Source organism: Neoarius graeffei, chromosome 8, assembly GCF_027579695.1.
Source record: "Neoarius graeffei isolate fNeoGra1 chromosome 8, fNeoGra1.pri, whole genome shotgun sequence".
NCBI lineage: Eukaryota > Metazoa > Chordata > Actinopteri > Siluriformes > Ariidae > Neoarius > Neoarius graeffei.
In genome coordinates, this window is record NC_083576.1 from 23878951 (window position 1) to 23900950 (window position 22000).

The 22000-nt window shown below is 41.3% G+C and overlaps 1 protein-coding gene across 2 annotated transcripts; it reads right to left on the minus strand.

The window, feature by feature from the left end:
- Positions 1-506: 506 nt before the first annotated feature.
- slbp (stem-loop histone mRNA binding protein) lies at positions 507-13233 on the minus strand. Of its 2 annotated transcripts, none has more exons than XM_060927467.1 (8): positions 13069-13233; positions 10725-10838; positions 2396-2500; positions 2242-2295; positions 2026-2166; positions 1771-1920; positions 1066-1165; positions 507-904 (listed from the first exon to the last, which is right to left on the minus strand). In XM_060927467.1, the coding sequence occupies exons 1-8, from the start codon at positions 13122-13124 to the stop codon at positions 851-853; spliced, it is 774 nt and encodes a 257-aa protein (XP_060783450.1). In that variant the 5' UTR covers positions 13125-13233; the 3' UTR covers positions 507-850. The 2 variants fall into 2 exon arrangements, with proteins under 2 accessions (XP_060783450.1, XP_060783448.1); XM_060927465.1 differs by having other exon boundaries at positions 2242-2301.
- Between the last annotated feature and the right edge of the window lie 8767 nt (positions 13234-22000).

The window sequence follows — 22000 nt, forward strand, 5'->3', positions numbered from 1 at the left end:
ATACGCTCTGTAGCATTTCCCCCTTTCATTGGATCTAGAGTGTCCCAAACCTGTTCCACGACATGCTCTTGTGGACCAAGCGAACTCCATGAAAACATGGTTTGCCAAGTTTGGAGTAGAAGAACTCAAGTGTACTGCACAAAGCCCTGACCACAACACCTTTGGAGATGGACTGGAATGTCAATATAAAAATCACACCCGACATCAGTGCCTGACCTCATTAAAGCTTGCAGCTGAATGAACAAATCCCCACAGCCACACTCCAAAATCTAGTGGAAAGCCTTCCCAGAAGAATGGGGCTCATTTTAACAGCAAAGGAAGACTAAACATGGAATTGGATGTTCAAACACGTGCATAAATGTGATGGTCAGGTGTCCAAACTTTTAGCCATACTATCATGAACATACCTGGATCATACAAGTACAGAAATCAGACTAGAACAGGTAAACTGATTATAAAGATCAGCAAAGTATCATCTACCTAAATGGATTCTGAACACAAAACAATTTGAACGTTTCATTTCTTTATTTCAAAATGGTCCTTATAAAACACCTGGTTAAATATTTAACACAAATGTCAAATTTACAACACTACAAAAATAAAAGCAGTACTTTACAACAATCATATGGGAAATGAACACTGTGGAAAACCTGTCCATATTGAGAACAATTTATAAATCAGTAATTTTTATATTTAACTAACATTACATGGATTTGCATTGACCAAGGAAAAAGGGAGATGTATTTGAAAAAAAGGAAAGAGAGGAACAGAAAAGAGTATTAACAATAAAATCATGCGAGGATCAGTGCGTTAACAGTTCGCATTATTGGAGCATCAGTGATGAGTTCAGTTAAGCCATCTCAACTTCATCCATCTTCATCAATTTGTGGGGGGTTCCAGAGTCCTGCAACAAATCAACATGAACACGAATAACTACCTCCAATATAAACTGTAAACCAAGTGATTTATGAACTGCAAAATTAGTGCTAAATCTTTTCAATATCAGCTCTACAACTACACACAATCAGTGGGGTATTTTTCCAGTCAGTTAGGGTTCAAACACACCTCAGGGAACGATGAACTAGATTTTGAACTTGATGCGTCCGTTTCAGGATCCACTGAGCACTCCACATCCAGCTCAAAGTCCATGACTTCACCCAGATCTCTGAACACATGAAACACAAGACACTTCATTTCATTGCACAAAAGTATAAAATAACAGGAAAAAAACTGCAAAAATATTAAGCACTGAAATCTAAAAATAGATTAACATATTTTAAAGAATTTAGCCAATTTAATTTAAGATTATATTCCATCTATAATGTGTGCACGCGCACACAAATTTGGGACTTGATTTGCTCAAGTCAGTGTGAGAAAGGTTCCAGAAATCCACAAATACACACTCCCTGGCCACTTTATTATGAACACCCATCCACCTGGTGTTACATACAGCAATTCATAACAACCAACTGTGGTGAGCAGAAAAGCATCTCAGCAGGTCACAGTGGAAGACCACATTGGGTTCCACTCCTACCAGCCAAGAACAAGTTCTTATTAAAGTTGCCAGTAAATGTATGCAGGTGGTTCAAACATGAATAAATACAATAAACAAACACAGCCAGTTCCTCTAATAAATGAGCACGTTTGGAGTGTTCCAACCACTTTTCTGAATGAAATGCATATTACTTATTTGTTGATATTTTACTTTTATGGAACTTGTGCTATCTATTTGCAATTTATGCAACAGAAGAAATGTACACAGCAACATACACAGCTTGCAGATCGCTGTCTTCTTCAGCAGGGGGATCCCAAGCATGAAGTTTGACTTTCCACAGCTTTATCTGCTGGTCCCAAGAGCGGCGGCTGTATTTCTTAAATTTGTTGGGAGTTCGTGGATGAACCCCTGGTTTTCTCAAATGCCTGGAATTAGAAGTGAAAAAATAAACTGGTATTTTTCCTTTTACACACTCACTCCTAGAATCATTAAAAGGTATAGTAAAATAACAGCACACACACACTACTCACTTTGGCACTTCTTTAATGTATCGATCATAGGCAAGAGTGTTCTTCCCATAATTAATCTGCTTTTGTCTCCTCATGAGGACGGCCTCATCAGTCTCAATGTCTCCGGGAACAGGGGAGTCTCTGGAATCTTGAGAGTCTGAACTGCAAGCGCACACCACATATTACTGTATAAGCACAATGACACTAAAGTAAAAGTTACAGCTGTAAATAACAAACCTTCCAGATGACGTTTTCCTCTCTCTTTGACCAAACTCTGTCAGTATCCGTCGTCTGTAACTAAACCAATTTAAAAACAAGCCTATTAATAAATAAAACGTGTGCTAAGGATTGTTTCAAATTGTCAAGTATAATTAAATAAAAAGAAACTGACCGCTTCATGTCCTGTCGAACATCATTGAGCATTTCATCATTCTCCACCTCCTCTGCCCAGTCTCTGATTCGCGACACAGGTTCTCCACTCTCTGGAGTTGTGAAACTGAACAAGGGAGGGGAGACAAGAAAATATTAATTTAACATTTTAAAAGCACCCATTGTCTAAAGCAGTGGTTCCCAAACTTTCTCTGCTGGGCCCCCCTTTGGTAGATAAAATTTTTGCACCCCCCAGACAAAAAGAGAAGGAAAAAAAAAAAAAAAAAAAAAAAAAAACACAGGACACACATTTTGTTTTCAGACTCCATTGCAGTTTATTAATACAAACCTCAACCTTTTTTGAACAAATAAAAGTAAACTGCCATAAACTACAGGTTGCAATATAATTAAGTATAACTGTTTAAGCACCTTAACTGTGTAACAGGTTTCTTTTTTTAATATTCAACATTATCAATGCAGTTTTCAAACATTGCCTCTCTGCAAAAATGGGTTTTAAAACATGACCAACTCCCTGAGAAGAAAAAAAAAAAACCTAAAGATTTGTTGTGCAAAAATGACACCTTTAATCCTCGCATCTTTTCAGTGACTGGTGTGGGCCTGCTTCATGCTGAAGATCTTCTCAAATCTGGGTTGCAGTTTTGAGATTGCCACTCCGAGTTCAACATCCAGCTTTGATCTGTATTTTGTCTTGATTGAGGCCACAGCAGAAAAACCTCTCTCACATAGGTAGGATGTGGCAAAAGGAAGTATGGCCAGCTCTTACCTAGCAGTGGGTAATCTTTCTCCACTCCAATCCAAAATGCAGTCAGTGTCTGACTGAAACTGCAGCCTCATTGTTGAATCAGAGGTGACATCAATGAACTGTTCCTCCTCTGATGTCCTGGAGTCGGCAGGTGGTGTTGCACTGAAGGGGTCACGGATCCAGTCATATTCTTTGGGATCCTGCATCAGGAAATATTTCTGGAAATGGTTCTGAAGGGCAGAGATGTGTGCTTTCATGCATGGGATCACTGTGTTCTGCAGTTTGTCGTCTTCAATGAATGATTTCAGGTTCTCAAATGAGTCCACATTTCCAACCTTCACTTGCTGCAGCCACATCTCAAGTTTTCTGGTGAATGATGTGATTTTATCTGCCAGATGTGGGAGGTGTGTATTTGTCCCCTACAACTGCAAATTCACTTCATTGAGTTTCAGAAACATGTCCCTGAGGTATGCAAGTTTCATGAGGAACTTGTTACAGTAAAAATTGTGGGCAAGATCATTGCCCTCTTCCTTCAAAAAGATACGGATTTCATCTTGCAGTTCAAAGACCCTGGACAGCACCTTCCCACGTGACAGCCATCGGGACTCGCTGTGAAACAGAACAGCTGTGTGGTCGGAGCCCATTTCCTCGCACAGTGCCGAAAAAAATCCAGGCTTTGACAGGTCGGTGTTTTGATGTAGTTGACGGTGGCAATAACGTCGGTCATTACATCATTCAGCTCGGGACTCAGCTGTTTAGATGCCAGTGCTTCGCGGTGTATCATGCAGTGTGTCCACTGTACATTGGGGGAGACGCACTTGAGCGCTTGCAGCCCTGCCCGTTTCCCAGCCATAACCTGTGCCCCGTCAGTGCAGATCCCCACACAGTCCTCCCATTTCAGGTTGGCCTCTTTCAAGAGTCAATGATTTTAAACAGTTCTTCTGCTGTGGCTCTGCCAATAACTTTTCTGCAGAAAAGCAATTCCTCCCTCATGTCATCATCTATGAATCTGACGTAAGTAATTAATAAACAGTCTTTGTTACTGTCAGTGGCTTCATCCATCTGAAGAGAAAAGCGGCTGTCACGCACGGTCATTAAGCTGCTCCTCTATGTTCTTTGACATGTCATAAATGCGCCTGCCGATGGTGGTGTTGGACAGAGGAATAGCCCTTAGTTTGCTGGCTGCAGTGTCAAGCATAGTTGATACCATGTCCATAGCACAGGGAAGCACTAATTCCTCTGCTATTGTGTGCGGCTTTTTACACTGTGCCACTCGGTAGGCAACTTTATACGAGGCGAGTTGAGCATTTGCCGGCACGGATGCAGCTTTAGTAAATAGGGACTGTTGAGCACGGCAGTTTACGAGTTTTTGTCTGAAAAACTCAACTGGCTTGTCTTTGTGCTCTGGATGTTTTGTCTCCAAGTGGCATCTTAGCTTGTTAGGCTTCAAGCTGTCACAAGCTAGCACTTTAAGACAGACAACACACTGCGGTCTCTCCTCATTACCCACCGTTGTACAGGTGAAGCCAAAGACAAGATACGTGTTGTCATATTTTCTTGTCTTTGCCTTGGAATGAACTTGCTTTGGAAGCACATTTGGCAATGCTTCATCCTCTGATTTGCGTTTACGTGGGAGCCCCACGCCCCACGCCAAAAATTTCTCCATGTTATGCTAGCAGTGTAATTTATTGATTCATTCATTCCATCCGCACCCCCCCCCGCAATGGCTCTGCGCCCCCCCTGGGGGGCACGCCCCCACTTTGGGAACCACTGGTATAGAATAAGAAGGAACGGACGGGAATGGAATAGAAAACATTATGGTGGTACAGAACCAAAAATATACATTCTATATAGAGTAGGATAGACAGTTATGATAATAGAATACAAGAAAAAAATAAAGGAATGACAATAGAACAGAATGGAATGCATTATGATAGATTATATATACGGACCACTTTTTCCATGGAATAAAAACATGTATTCGATTCCCTTCTAGCAGGTTGACTGATGGCATGTAATATCATATTGCTTATCCTCTATGTATTACATCACTCTCCCCAACGGAGAATGAACTTGCAATATTGTTACAATATTGCACGTGGTCAAGACAACACTACGTCACACACACACCCCGGAGCTCATGTGAAAATCCAATGAGGCCAGCCTTAAAATTATTCTTGTTGGTGGTAACGCAGCCAGGTGGGCTGAAACTTCCCTAAAAAAATGGCCGGGTGATTTGGTAGTAAAAAATAAAGAATAAAAATATAGCGGCCGGGTGGGAAGAAAATCTACTACCAAAAAAAAAAGAAAAAAAATCGCTCTCAGACACCATTCTGTGGCTGCAAAATTGATGCTTTCGGACTCCATACTAGTAATTACTATCTAAGGACCAATAGTACCTTTGATCTGGCCATTTAACTCAATGATGAATGTCCGACATTCAGTAAAACATATCTTATACCCAGAACAAAATTTTGCAATGACCACTATGCTGTATTTCTTCCAAATTATAGTACGAATGAAAAAAAATATTACCTGTGATAGACCATGATAGGTGGGATTTTTTGCTACATGAGCTTGAATGCAGGTACCCTTAAAACATGCATTTTTTTGGACCTGAGCACACGTCAACAACCACTATATTGTGTCTGGAGCAAAACTGACTCGCAATCAAACCCCCAGAATCACGACATGTTTTCCGTGACTGTCACTCCTTGATGCACCATAAACGTTTTTTTTTCTCCTGAAGAAAAAAAAAAAATTTCAATATAGGCCGGTCAAGAAACACGTCTTCTAAATAATGGCCATTTTGAGTGAAACAGTCATTGATTGGGTAGTTTTGGTGCTTCCAGTCCTTACTATCCAACGACATTAGATGCAAAACGTGTTCCTATTGGTGGATTTTTGTACCAGCGATTCTCATTGGCTGAATTTTTAAGCATCATCAAAACAACAAAAATGGCAGAAGCAGTGAATCCAACAGCACTGATTTCAGTCACAATTGTGACTGACAGCAATGACATGAAAAAACGTGAAAAATCGTGTGGTATGGGTGAATAGCAAGAAATCATTTGCAGGCTTTCGTCTAAACCGGGGAACAGGGGCGCTGCGCCCTCTTACTCTCGGCGTGCGCCCCCTTACGATTGCCGATTAATTTAATTAATTTATTATTTGTAATTAATTTAATGCCGATTGCACCCCAAGTCACACTTAGGCCATGCACTTGTATGCTACTGCACAACATGCAATTCAGTGCATTTTTCCATGCTGAAGTTAATAAAACTATTGTTGGTTGCAATGCATGTTTTTATCTTTGCTTTATAGAGTAATTCGCAAGTGATTTGCAAATATTGAGGGCCTGAGATGGGAAAAAAAAAATTCCCGCAAATCCCTGGTGGCTCTGAGAGGTTTAAAAAAAAAAAAAAAATTGCTGCCTGCCTGTTGAATTTTATTTGGTCATGTTACCCCCAACAAAGAATTTAAGGCTGGCCTGACAAAACTTTTTCTGCTGCGTACATGCACAATCATTTCTTTGTCAGCCTGGAAAGAGAAGACGAGGCTAATCCAGTGCTCAGTTTAAATAAATAAACTGAAAACTGAAGATGTGCCGAACACCCGAAAGGCTACCAAAACTTCATTATATATTCTTCATATATATTTACAAGAGAAAAACATACCAATGGACATCGAAAAACTGGGGGGAGGAATCAGAGATGTAAAACTTCCATGCTAACGAGCGACTGACAGTTTGTACACAAACATAGCCGCGAGGTTTGCGTCATTAAAAGCAGAAGATTTAAAGAGCAACATACATTTTGAAAGAGAAAGATGCACTGAACACCCAAAAGACTACCAAAACTTCACTGGCTGTTCATGCATATTTACAAGAGAAAAACATACCAACGGACATCGAAAAAAACTGGAAAAGAGCAATATCGGAAATTGTCAAAGTTCTACTTGGAGGTAAGGAAAAGTGACGGAGACTTTTAAAAGAGGACATCACTTGCAGACTTCACTAAGCAAAGCCCTTTTGTTCTGAACAACTGCAATGTAACAATTGACTACTATCAAAAGTAACTCTGAACTTGAACCATATATAGCTTGTATTCAGGTTGGGTTATAGTTCAGGCTTTCTGGACTTGTACCGTTTTTGTTAGAACTTTGACTTCGTGCAATGAATTGACAGAACACTGAATTACATTTGATCAGAATCAGCATTCGATATTGACAAGTTACACCCCTGTCCTTAACTTTTTGTAAAATCTCTAATTGCTCCATTGAATATGTATAACAGGGGTCACCAAACTACGGCCCGCGGGCCAACTCCGGCCCCCCAGCCCCCCACCACTTGAACCAGCCCTATGAGACAATCCCCCAAAGTGGTCATGGCCTATTTTTTTTTAAATTGCTTTTTGGCAAACAACATGTCTGCATCTTGTATTTTGTTGATTTTATCAATTCAAATTGATATTTAGTTATAAAATGAGCTATTCATATTTTCTGAATTTTTGTCATATGCTCACGATCAAGCAGTGACAGGCAGCGCACGCGCAGAGAACTGTCAGTGTTCAGGACAGCAAAATGGCGAGCGGTCAGCGAAAAGCTGACAGAGTGCAGAGTTTTTAAAGAACAGTGGACCACTGATTATTTTTTCGCTCAGTGTAAGGACCGTGCAGTTTATCTTGTATGTAAAGAAAGTGTCGGTTTTCAAAGAATATAATCTGCGTCGTCACTATGAAACCCGCCACAAAGAGTATGCTAGTTTGCGAGGGCAAACAAGAGAAGACAGAATTCGGAGGATGAAATGCAGACTGGCTGCACAACAGAATGTATTCCTTCGCCAAACCCAGATCAACCAGGCTGCTGTCCGAGCTAGCTATAAGGTAGCTCATCTACTAGCTACCCATGGAAAGCCGTTTACTGATGGGGACTTTGTTAAAGTACGCATGCTTGCTGTGGCCGAGGTGTGTCCCGACAAGAAGGATGCACTCAACGCGGTGAGTCTCTCCGCACCTACTATGACCAGGCGAACCAAAGATTTGGGGGACAACGTGTATGACCAGCTGAATGAGAAAGCGTCAGAATTCAAGTTTTTTGCTTTGGCCATGGATGAGAGCAATGACGTGCAGGACGCAGCACAACTGCTGTGATCTATTGCTCATATTATAATTTCACTGTTTTTTTAAGTGTATTTATTTTATAGGCCCATTTATTTGACCTTTATTAAGTGCTGCACACAATTATTAATAATATCAACAGGCCTACCTACAATTTATAATTTTTCACTCACCTTTGCCAGTGTCAATCACCTCAACTAGGCAGATGTTTCTTATCTTGACAGCTTTGATGTTATTTTTATTAGAAAATAAATAAATGGAATATCTGTGGTATTTCAAATTAAAACAAAGTGTGAAGACTCAAGTACTACTTTTGCAAACCACTAGTAAAGATAAACAAATATGTGCCAGGAATCAAGTGTTGATACAGTAGTGGGGATATAGTGGTGTGGATATAGTAGTGGGGATGGCTGTGCCAGGCTAGTAATCTCTACTACACAATGAGGCCTGCTGGTGGTCATATTTGTCTGGGTCATACAATTCTATGTTATATAGCTGACTCGACCCCGGCCCCCCATCACAGTCAGGAACGACAATGTGGCCCCCAGAGAAAAAAAGTTTGGTGACCCCTGATGCATAATAATAATAATGGCTTTGCTCATGGTATATCAGATATATTCCATTCAGCTAGAATGATACTTGAGTTCAACATATCTGCCATACCACAGAAAAAGCCAGCCAATATTATATATAACTGTACTTTATATAAAATCTTCTGTATGGAATTGAGATCTCTCTCTCACAAACACAGAGAAATAACCCGGGGCTTGGGCAGAAGATTTCTCACATGGGTATGATATAGCAAGTTGCCATTCCAAGAAGCACTCCAGCCTTCATCTTCAGTGATGAACCTGGAGTCATATACCCCTTTTCCACCAAATCAGTTCCAGGGCTGGTTCGGGGCTGGTGCTGGTGCACAACTCATTCAACTTGCGAGCCAGCTGAGAACCAGTTTGCTTTTCCATGCTCGCGGTGCTAAGAGAAGCCACGTCATTACGTTGCTGTATACGTCAGTTACGTCGCTACGTTTGCTTAAACCTTGGCGCGAATATCGAAGCAAAAACAACGCGGAAGAAGCAGCAGCAACAATAATAAATGACTTCGCGTTTGTACAGCTGCTGCTTCTCAGTGCTTAAAAATGGCGATCTTTTGCGGTCTTGTTATTGTTGCTGGTCTTAACAACTCCGCCCCCCTGCTGACACAAGCGGTTCTTTCCTCTGGCCCAGCAGAGAGTTGGTGCTAGCCTGGAACCGGTTTTTCTGGCCCCAGAGCCAGTTCTTTGTCAGTGGAAACAGAAAACCCGGTTCCAAACTAAGCACTGGCCCCAAACCAGCCCTGGAACTGCTTTGGTGGAAAAGGGGCAACAGGATGTTTCAGGTCTTTAGTCAACAGAACCCTTGCCCAGGTGACCCAGGCAGGGAGTGATCAGTCCCCGATGTGTGTCCAAGTCCTCAGGCAAGCCAATACAGTAAGCGTGGAAGCCCTTATCACAGCCTCCCAACTTCACTGGGCTGAACACATCTGGCGCATGCCTGACGCACGACTACCCAAAACCATTTTATACAGATTACTGAGCCCAGGAAAGAGGAGACAAGGAGGACAGAACCTGAGGTACAAAGACATTTTGAAGAGGAACATGAAGAATGCTGGAATTATTGATCAGACGTGGGAAAGGGATGCCTTGGATAGAGCAACATGAAGCATGGTTATAAGCTCAGCGTCCGCAATTGAAGACAAGCATCAAAGGGAAAACCAATAAAATAGAAGACGAGTGGAATCCTGTGTCCGAGTCCTTCCCTTTCAAGTGTGGGAAACCCTGATGCTCACATACACTTGACAATACGAGAGCTCACAAAGCCAGACATTCCATAGCAGCTCAACCAGGCCATTCATGCCACCGCTGCAGACGACTCTGTCGCTCTGGTGTGGGCCTCATGGCCCATCTGCGTCTCTGTGCATCCTAATGAAGCAGTCATCACTGCTAACAATGGACAACCAACGAATAAACAATGTTCACTTGTGATTGGCTCACCCAAGATGCATGTTAATGTGTAAACAGGGCCACTGAGTGCCCTTTCTGCTTGAATTGGTTTTTCCACCAGGTGAATTTTATTCACATTTGTTAAATCAGCAGTCAGACCGAGCAGAACAGTGTAGTTCTTAATTGCCTCCCATATCACGATAGAAAGGGGTTAAAAATCAAATATTGCCACATCTGCAATAGTCCTAATAGATAAATGTTAAGGGTGTAATGATGCACAGAATTTGCTCTTTATCATATTTGCGTGTATAATGTACATGTGAAGAGCAGAGCATCTAAACCCTCCAAACAAAATCACAATTAAATAATAATAATAATATCCACATGAGTCCTGGCAACAATCACAGCTTTAGGTCATACATTAAAACATGTATTCAGTGATGTGAATTTGATCCCACCTCTCCAAACACAAAATAAAAAGACACTTTACCTTTCTGGCCTGTTTGATCCTCTATCTGAAATGTCGGTCACAGACTCGTGTGACTTTCGAACATTCCCATCAGAATCCCGTTTTCTGCAATGAGACCATCTTGGTCCTTTGTTTCTGTCAAAAGTCATACAGCAACACAAGTTGTATTTAACAGTAGTTTGTTCCATTCTTAAATAAATAAATGGGGGGGGGGGTCCCCCTACTCTAAAGGGTTTAGAGTTTATCAAACCCTGAAGTGGACCATAGAGGATTTTACCTTTCAGAAAATATTCAAATTAAAAACTTTGTTAAACTGGAGAAAATAACACCATTACAAAAAAAAAAGCTGTTATTACTGATTCTTGTAGTTATTAGTTGGTTTTATTGGCCAAGCTGAATCAAGTAGGCTTAATCCAAACCTCAATAGCCTGTCCTACGCGCCGCCTAGTGGCCAGTGTTAGCAATTGCCAGTCCTACGCGCCGCCTAGTGGCCAGTGTTAGCAATTGCCAGTCCTACGCGCCGCCTAGTGGCCAGTGTTAGCCGGTAAAGAAATAAAAGAGGCTGGCTATGATAAGAAAATTCTACAACCCAGAAACAGATGGGAGCTCCACTTTTAGGCAGTGCCCAAGTCTATATATTAGTTTTTTCATCTAATGTAAAGGTGAAACAGTAGGTATGCCGATCTTCAGACAGTGGGCTGCATTGGCCGGCAAACCATGCTCCAGTGAGTGTGCTGCTACCCAAGGGTTGACCTAGCAAATTAGCTTCTGATTAGCTGCTTCAAATGGTTTTCAAGGTTTTCCACTCATTATGCAAGGAGAATAGGTCATCTTTCACTACCTTTTCAATTCAGTTGCAATAAAGTGTAGTTTCTTGCTGGTGAAATTTTCATTTGGATTTAATCACTGATAAAACCACTTTGTGGACCAATGACATGATGATTAATACCATTCCTTAGCTGTAATTTGGTGAAATTTTAATAAGATTTGATAATCAGAAAGTTGTTTCTGAGCAGCCGAAAATGGGCTTTAGACGAATGGGGAACGATTAGTTCTTTAAGACTATTCAATTTTTTTTTGGTGCAAATTATCACCTTGAAAATAAAACTGGCTTTGCAAATTCATTTAAACGTTTTAATATAGTTGCTGTACAAACGTGTATTTTGGAGTTTTTATTAAAAAGAGTATGCTAATTAAGCATACTTAATAAAGGCAACTGATGTTCACATCATTGGAAAGCACTTAATTTTGGATATCTGAAAATTTTGTGACGTTTCCTCAGTTTTTAAGAACGTTGTGATTTTTGCGCCTTGAACCAAAGACGGTCAAATATTTTTCTTCATTTCTATGCAAATGTCAATATCAAAATCTGTGCGATTTAACAATGCTCGTTTTGCCATCACTTTTTTCCTATACCACATCAACTATCAACAGAAAGGTATTTTTGAGCTCCAGCTGATGACATTTATTTCCGGTCAAGATGTAATACCTAAAGAAAATTCCAACAAGCTGAGAAACAGTAAATATCAGCATTATGAAGTGTGTTTTTGTGCTGATAACAGGATATCTGATGACAATTGTGGTGCCTTGAGCCTATGTAGCTTTCAATTTTTTGAAAATGTCTTCTGAATAGGTATATTTTCCCCCAGGAAGCTGTTATTTTCACACGAGTCTTCTAAGCTGAACTCTCTCTCTATAACTAATGTAAGGCTCATAAACAGCACTTTATATTCTGAGCGCCATTTTGAAGCCATAAGTGTCGGCATTTCGACGGAACTACACAGTTTTTAGCTTTTAGTGAACATCCAGCAGAGCTTTTAGAGATGAATAATCTGGTGGAAATGTAAATGCATGTTACTGACATTAACAGGAAGTTTGTTTACCGGTTTAACTCTGTTAGCTAACCATCGTCACAATTTAGCCGATACAGCTAGCTGCACAATAAGATACCGTGGGTTTTCTGATTTTTAAACTACACACTTAAAAATAAACATTATACAGGACAAAAACAGAAAGAAATGTCTATGACAAAAATTAAACGTTAATGTCTAATCCAGGACAGGTCAATGGTTTAACCAACTAATTCACTAACTCAAGAAATATACATGTACTACCTGAAAATATCAGTAATATAATAAATCAGAGGGGGAAAGTGTGTGTGTGCGGTGAGAGAGAGAGAGAATTAAACAGACTTGTAGATCATTAGTCAGAGAAACAGCTTTCCTTCCGCTCTGTGAGGAAAAAACCCGCGGGAATCCCGAGCAGACTGAACCGCACATCTCTGGGCGTTTCTCAAGAAAAATATACAAATAATCTGCCTGTTAGTTTACACAAATTAATCTGTGTGAGATTCACCACCGGTTACCTGTTGTCCTGAGTCCTGTAATCACCAGCACCGCTGTGTTTATGGCGATAAGACATGGCGTTTGTGAAATGGAAAAAGAAGAAGAAAAAAAAAAGCACCTGCAGACAGTTTGACAAAGCGCGCGCTACTCGTTCCGTGTTAACCAGAAACAATGAGGTCACTTGACACCCAACTGCATCCTGGGTGAAGTTAGAGTGCGCGCTTCCCACACTGAGCTTTATATAAAATCTGGAGAGCTCATCGGAGTGAAGCCAGCTGACCGCCATCTTACCACTCCCATCGCGGAGCGGACGTGTCATTTAGACTACTGGAAGCTACACAAAATTGGACAAGTTATTTATGTAGTTGGTGAGAAAAACAGAGGCGATTCTAGAGTCTGTTGTGGCCCCAAGCAAAAATTTCCAGGGGGCCCTTCTGACCAGTGTTCATTACCAATATGTTATCAATAATCTGACACCAACGAAAAATGTATGAAACCAAAGTTTTTTACATTCCAAATGTGAAAATACAATAAAAAAACAAAATAAATAAGCCCTCGGGACCCGACTCTGGGGGGGCCCCTGGGCCAGAGGGCCCCAAGCAGTTGCCTGCCTTGCCTGTTCACAAGCTGCGCGTCTGGAGAAATTTAGGGAACAAATGCTTACATGTGCAGCAGTGAACTGTACAAATCGTCACGTCAACGGTTGTGGACGGACATTTCACCTGTGTGCATGTAAAAGAAGAAATATACGAAAGAGAAAGGTACACTGTATAAGAAAAAAACAAATAATCTCCATAAAAATAAATTATAGTAGTAAAAAAGAGCCATTCAAAAAAAAAGATCAGAGACTGAACTGGAAAAGGAAAAAAAATCAACAGTGAAGGGAGGCGCTATAAAGATATGTAAAGAATATGGGTAAAGTTGAGAAAATAAGAGGGGGTAATGAGAGGGGAAAAAAGTCAGGAGATACTTTTCTTGGGGCAAATTTGATCAGATAACATGGTTAACACGGATAACACAAGCCAAATACACGCTATGGGAGTGACAATATGGCGGCCAGATGGCTTCACTTCTCTCTTCAGCGTGGAATAGTCCATTAGCTCTCCAGATTTTAGGTTTCCCACACTGAGCTCTACGTAAAATATCTGAATAGCTCATTGGCCAGTCAGACGCTGTGTCCGAAATCACTCACTACTCACTATATAGTGGAGAATATAGTGAGTTCGCCATTTTGTAGTGCTTGCACGAATGTTTAGTGAGAATTATTACACCCTAATGTAGTGGACTCATAGTATTCCACAATGCAAAATGACAGATGACAGAGAGGAGCACCCGGTGCAGCAGCAACGAGAGAAAAATTTCATGATATTGTAGTGTGTTGGGGTGAATGGACGGAGGAGGAAACACGTTATAAACGAACATTCATGTACAATTAAAAATAGGAAGCAAATAGAAAATAAGCTAAAATAGAATAAGACAAATAAAACACAAGAATAAAAGTTACAGTACAGAGCGGGGAGTTAATCAAAAGCCTCAAATTTGATTTAATGAAAGGCAGCAGCAAAGAAGAAAGTATTCAGCCTTGATTTAAAAGAAGTGAACGATGCAGCAGACACAAAGTACTTAGTACAACCCCGATTCCAAAAAAGTTGGGACAAAGTACAAATTGCAAACAAAAACGGAATGCAATAATTTAGAAATCTCAAAAACTGATATTGTATTCACAATAGAACATAGACAACATATCAAATGTCGAAAGTGACACATTTTGAAATTTCATGCCAAATATTGGCTCATTTGAAATTTCATGACAGCAACACATCTCAAAAAAGTTGGGACGGGGCAATAAGAGGCTGGAAAAGTTAAAGGTACAAAAAAGGAACAGCTGGAGGACCAAATTGCAACTCATTAGATCAATTGGCAATAGGTCATTAACATGACTGGATATAAAAAGAGCATCTTGGAGTGACAGCGGCTCTCAGAAGTAAAGATGGGAAGAGGATCACCAATCCACCTAATTCTGCGCTGACAAATAGTGGAGCAATATCAGAAAGGAGTTCGACAGTGTAAAATTGCAAAGAGTTTGAACATATCATCATCTACATTGCATAATACCATCAAAAGATTCAGAGAATGTGGAAGAATCTCTGTGTGTAAGGGTCAAGGCCGGAAAACCATACTGGGTGCCCGTGATCTTCGGGCCCTTAGACGGCACTGCATCACATACAGGCATGCTTCTGTATTGGAAATCACAAAATGGGCTCAGGAATATTTCCAGAGAACATTATCTGTGAACACAATTCACCGTGCCATCCGCCGTTGCCAGCTAAAACTCCAGAGTTCAAAGAAGAAGCCGTATCTAAACATGATCCAGAAGCGCAGACGTCTTCTCTGGGCCAAGGCTCATTTAAAATGGACTGTGGCAAAGTGGAAAACTGTTCTGTGGTCAGACGAATCAAAATTTGAAGTTCTTTATGGAAATCAGAGACGCCGTGTCATTCGGACTAAAGAGGAGAAGGACGACCCGAGTTGTTATCAGCGCTCAGTTCAGAAGCCTGCATCTCTGATGGTATGGGGTTGCATTAGTGCATGTGGCATGGGCAGCTTACACATCTGAAAAGACACCATCAATGCTGAAAGGTATATCCGGGTTCTAGAGCAACATATGCTCCCATCCAGACGACGTCTCTTTCAGGGAAGACCTTGCATTTTCCAACATGACAATGCCAAACCACAGACTGCATCAATTACAGCATCATGGCTGCATAGAAGAAGGGTCCGGGTACTGAACTGGCCAGCCTGCATATTTCACCCATAGAAAACATTTGGCGCATCATAAAACGGAAGATCCGACAAAAAAGACCTAAGACAGTTGAGTAACCAGAATCCTACATTAAACAAGAATGGGTTAACATTCCTATCCCTAAACTTGAGCAACTTGTCTCCTCAGTCCCCAGATGTTTACAGACTGTTGTAAAGAGAAAAGGGGATGTCTCACAGTGGTAAATATGGCCTTGTCCCAACTTTTTTGAGATGTGTTGTTGTCATGAAATTTAAAATCACCTAATTTTTCTCTTTAAATGATACATTTTCTCAGTTTAAACATTTGATATGTCATCTATGTTCTATTCTGAATAAAATATGGAATTTTGAAACTTCCACATCATTGCATTCCGTTTTTATTTACAATTTGTCCCAACTTTTTTGGAATCGGGGTTGTATTTATTAATGTGGGAAATACGCTCAGTATTCTTCTTCTTCTTTTGGCTGCTCCCGATTAGGGGTCGCCACAGTGGATCTTTCGTCTCCATTGCTCCCTGTCTTCCGCATCCTTCTCTACCACACCTGCCACTTTCATGTCCTCTCTCACCACATCCATGTATCTCCTCTTTGGCCTTCCTCGTTTTCGTTTGCCTGGCAGCTCCATCCTCAACATTCTCCTTCCCACATGCTCTGCATCTCTTCTCAGGATGTGCCCATACCATCTCAGTCTCATCTCTCTTACCTTAATTCCCAAGCTCTCCACATGTGCTGTCCCTCTGATGTGCTCATTCCTTATTCTGTCCAACCTTGTCACTCCCATCGCAAACCTTAACATCCTCAATTCTGTCACCTCCAACTTTGCCTCCTGTCTCTTCGTTAAGGGTACGGTCTCCAATCCATACATCACAGCTGGTCTCACTACTGTCTTATACATCTTACCTTTCACTTTTGCTGGGACTTTCCTATCACAAATGACTCCCAAAATCCTTCTTCAACTGCTCCACCCTGCCTGCACTCTTTCTCACCTCACTATCGCAGCTCCCATTTTCCTGCACACTAGGTACTTGAATTCACCAACTTTCTTTACATCTACTCCTTGCATCTTCACTACACTCTCATCCCCATTCTCATTGATGCACATGTATTCTGTTTTGCTATTGCTCACCTTCATTCCTCTTCATTCCAATGCATACCTCCATCTCTCCTAACCCAACTCAACCTCCTTTCTACTTTCACCACATATCACAAGATCATCCACAAACATCATGTTCCATGGTGACTCTTGCCTCACTTCATCCGTCAAGCTATCCATCACTATGGCAAACAAGAAAGGACTCAAAGCAGATCCTTGATGGAGTCCCACCTTCACCTTGAACCATTCAGTCGTTCCAACTGCACACCTCACTGCTGTTTCACTGTTCTCATACATGTCTTGCACCACTCTAATATACTTCTCATTCACTCCACTCTTTCTCATACAATACCATAACTCATCTCTCGGCACTCTATTGTATGCCTTCTCCAGGTCTACAAACACACAATGTGTAGCTTTCTCTGGCCTTCCCTGTACTTCTCCATTCACATTCTTAAAACAAAAATTGCATCCGACGTGCTCTTCCTTGGCATAAACCCGCACTGCTGTTCACAGATTGCTACTTCTCTTCTCAATCTCGCCTCCAATACCCTTTCCCATAGCTTCATGGTGTGTCTTATCAATTTTATCCCTCTGTAATTACTGCAGCTCTGTACATCTCCCTTATTCTTGTATATTGGGACTAGCACGCTCTTTCTCCATTCATTTGGCATTTTCTCATTCTCTAGGATCTTATTAAACAATCTCGTTAGGAACTCCACAGTCATCTCAACCAAACATCTCCAAGCCTCAATCGGGATACCATCTGGTCTGACTGCTTTCCCAGTCTTCATTCTTTTCATGGCTGCCCTCACCTCATCCTTACTAACCAACTCTGCTTCCTGATTTGCTGTCTCCAATGAATCTGACCTTTTCTCTCTTGGATTCTCCTCATTTAATAAATCCTCAAAGTACTCTTTCCACCTTCTTAATACACTCTTTGTTTGTCAACACATCTATCATCACGCTTACCTGCTGTACATCCCTCGCTTCCCTGTATCTCTGCCTAGCTAGTCTGTACAGGTCTTTCTCTCCTTCTTTGGTCTCCAGTCTTTCGTACAACTCCTGGTATGCATTTGCTTTCGCCTTCACTACCACTCTTTTTGCCTTCTGTCTCGTCTCTCTGTATAACCACCTGCTTTCCTCGTCTCTTTGATCATCCCAATTCTTCTTTGCTAGCCTCTTCTCTTTTATAATTTCCTGCACTTCTTTGTTCCACCACCATGTCTCCTTGTCTTCCTTCCTCCTTCCCAATGACCACCCTAGCACCTTCCTTGCTGCCTCTCTTACTAGTACAGCAGTAGTATTCCAATCTTCTGGCAGACTTCCATGACCACTCAATGCTCGTCTCATTTCTTCCCTAAACTCCTTCTGATGTTCAACCTCTTATAGTTTCCACCACTTAATCTTCAGCTCCACTATTTCACGCTTCCTCTTTTTCGCTTTCAAGCTCATCCTGCACACGACCACTTGATGTTGTCTAGCTACACTCTCCCCTGCCATCACTTTACAGTCTCCAATCTCCTTCAGGTTACCCCTTCTGCAGAGTATGTAGTCCACCTGTATAGATCTTCCTCCATTCTTAAACGTCACCCTGTGCTGCTCTTTCTTTTCAAAGTATGTATTGACTATTGTCAAATTCACCCTCTTTGAAAAATCAACCACCGTTTGCCCTTCCACATTTCTCTCTCTTATACCATATCTGCCCATCACGTCCTCATCTCCTCTGTTTCCCTCGCCAACATGTCTGTTGAAACCTGCTCCTATCAGCACGCGCTCCTCCCTCGGTATACTTCCTACCACTTCATCCATCTTTTCCCAGAAAGACTCTTTCTCTTCATTCTCACATCCAACCTGTGGGGCGTACGCACACACAACATTGATTACCACTCCTTGAATCTCCAACTTCATGCCTATCACTGTATCTGACACCCTCTTCACATCAATCACACTGTTGACCAACTCTCCCCTCAAAACAATATCAACACCATTTCTCTTTCCATCGACTCCATAATAAAACAACTTGCATCCATCTCCAATGTTCTTGGCCTTGCTTCCTTTCCACCTTGTCTTCTGCACACACAAAATGTCCAACTTCCTTCTTTCCATCATACCTGCTAACTCTCTCGCTCTGCCAGTCAATGTTCCCACATTCAGTGTTCCTACCCTCAATTCTAAGCTCCTTCCCTTCCATCTTTCACGCTCTATCCTAACACGTCTCTCCCCTCTCTTTCTCCTTCTCCGTTTTGGCGCAACAGTAGCACACTTTCCACTGGCACCCTGTTGACCAACAGTACCAGAGACGGTCGTTGTTAACCCAGGCCCCAACCGATCCGGTATGGTATTTCTCTTTTCATTCCGCATGTTAGATTTGGCACAGTTTTACGCCGGATGCCCTTCCTGACGCAACCCTCTCCAATTTATCTGGGCTTGGGACGGCACCAAGAGTATGCTTATGCACCCCCACTGGCTGGATTGTGGGAAATACGCTCAGTATAATATGTATTTATTATTTTGAAAACCCAGCAGCAGACTGATCTGGCACGTTTTAATTGCGCGACAGTAATGACATAAATAACGGTGTGGCAGAGTAGTGTCCAGAAGTGGGTTTTTTGTTTGTTTTGCTTGTTTTTCATTTTATCAATGAGCTCTATATAGTCCTCTATATAGAACTCCCTAAATAGTGAGTAGGGAGTAGTGAATGAGTGAGTGATTTCGGACACAGCTAGCGAAGCCGTCTAGCTAGCTGCCATATTACCACGCACATCGGATTGGTGCGGTCATATTGCTGCCTAGGAAGCTACACAAAACTGGACATATTATTTATACATGCGTGTGTATATGTTTGTGTCAGTGTGTAAATAGTTTATTTTTGTGGAGGTGTTTTTGTTTTAATCCTAATTTACAGCATTCAATACATTTTATCATCATGGATACATTCAGGAAGATTACTGCAGATAAGAAAACAAACTGTACATTACAACATGACAGAACAATTCTGGTTTCCACAGAGATGGAGACAGTATGTGGGTCAGGGGCCACAACAGTAACGTCATTTCCTGTTGCCCAGAGGCTGTGAACCCTCATATAATGTTCCAGATCAGCAAATACTAAATTAATTACAATTTACTGCATAATTATAACAAAACAATAAATTATTCTTCTACTCCATTTATTAGAAAATATTTCCATACAAATTAATATTTCCAAAACATTCAAAATTTTTCACATAAATTTCAAGAAAACCTAAATAAGATCTGGCAGTATCTATTTATAATGATAACAAACAAAAATAAGATCAATGTAACAATTCAATACTATAAAAAAAAGGCAATGCATATTAAAGAAAATGAGATGTGAGATATTCGTGTGAGCACTAAGGAATAATCTATAAGTAATTGAACTCTATCAGGATCAATTCATGTGTGATGTGAATTATGGGACCAATAAATATTAAGACATGACTGTGAGAGCAAGAAGGTCCGGGTTCAAGCCCCGTGGCCGGCGAGGGCCTTTCTGTGCGGAGTTTGCATGTTCTCCCCGTGTCCGCGTGGGTTTCCTCCGGGTGCTCCGGTTTCCCCCACAGTCCAAAGACATGCAGGTTAGGTTAACTGGTGACTCTAAATTGACCGTAGGTGTGAATGTGAGTGTGAATGGTTGTCTGTGTCTATGTGTCAGCCCTGCGATGACCTGGCGACTTGTCCAGGGTGTACCCCGCCTTTCGCCCGTAGTCAGCTGGGATAGGCTCCAGCTTGCCTGCGACCCTGTAGAAGGATAAAGCGGCTAGAGATAATGAGATGAGAGATGAGATGACTGTGAGAGCAAGAAGGTCCGGGTTCAAGCCCCGTGGCCGGCGAGGGCCTTTCTGTGCGGAGTTTGCATGTTCTCCCCGTGTCCGCATGGGTTTCCTCCGGGTGCTCCGGTTTCCCCCACAGTCCAAAGACATGCAGGTTAGGTTAACTGGTGACTCTAAATTGACCGTAGGTGTGAATGTGAGTGTGAATGGTTGTCTGTGTCTATGTGTCAGCCCTGCGATGACCTGGCGACTTGTCCAGGGTGTACCCCGCCTTTCGCCCGTAGTCAGCTGGGATAGGCTCCAGCTTGCCTGCGACCCTGTAGAACAGGATAAAGCGGCTAGAGATAATGAGATGAGATGAGACATGACTGTGAGAATGACGTGAAAATGGTAAATAACGAGAAAATAATCCTGTTTCAACAACTGTCCGAAATAGAAAAGAAGAAGAACTACGGTATATGAAAGATACACTGTATAAGAGAAAAAACTTAAAGCTGTACTGCCTTTCAGATTTTTCAAGTTTAGGTCATAAAAAGAATTTTCCCTGACACCCAATTATTTTTGTTTAATGGACCGAAAGCTACTGAATTCGAACCACAGACTTCCAATTTTATTTATATATATATATATATATATATATATATATATATATATATATATATTTTTACAAATAGAACATTTAATGAATTTAGGGCCACGTGGCCCTAAATTCTCTGCTATTTTTTCTTGCTTCACCATGACCCAATTCAAGATATTACGTCATGCATGACGTGGTGGGCTTTCCCTGTTCGCGCAAGGCATTGTGGGATACAAATTTGAAACAGGAGAGAAAAATGGAGGACGTGAGTGTGCGAATGAAACTGGAAAGACCGATTACAGTAACAGAACCCTTACAGAAAAAACACATGAATTTCCCATGTATTTCACGTTACCACATGTAGTAACATGCGGAATACATGGTATCAGATTTTGTAACGTGTTACGATGTAGAGTACATGTGTAAAACATTCCCACATGTTATTCACATAAAATTGGGCCAAAACCACGTTTCCCATGTGCAAAACACATTTTCCACATATTTCACATGTGAGAAATCACATGTGAAGTTCATGTGGTTTTTCTGTAAGGGAAAGTGAGAAGAAAAGACATTATGTTGCGAAGGAAAGGAAACACAGGACCAAACTAATAAATATTGGCAGTCAGCGAGCACCTCGGTGTGATCAGCTGTTCGTTTAGCGACAGAATGATGTAACTGTCAGTG

Coding starts and splice junctions, on each gene's coding strand:
- slbp (XM_060927465.1), bottom strand. CDS start 13,124: ATGTCTTATCGCCATAAACACAGCGGTGCTGGTGATTACAGGACTCAG. Junction 2,501..10,724: donor GGATCAAACAGGCCAGAAAG/GTAAAGTGTCTT, acceptor TCCCTTGTTCAG/TTTCACAACTCCAGAGAGTG. Junction 2,167..2,241: donor AGGAAAACGTCATCTGGAAG/GTTTGTTATTTA, acceptor GTGCGCTTGCAG/TTCAGACTCTCAAGATTCCA.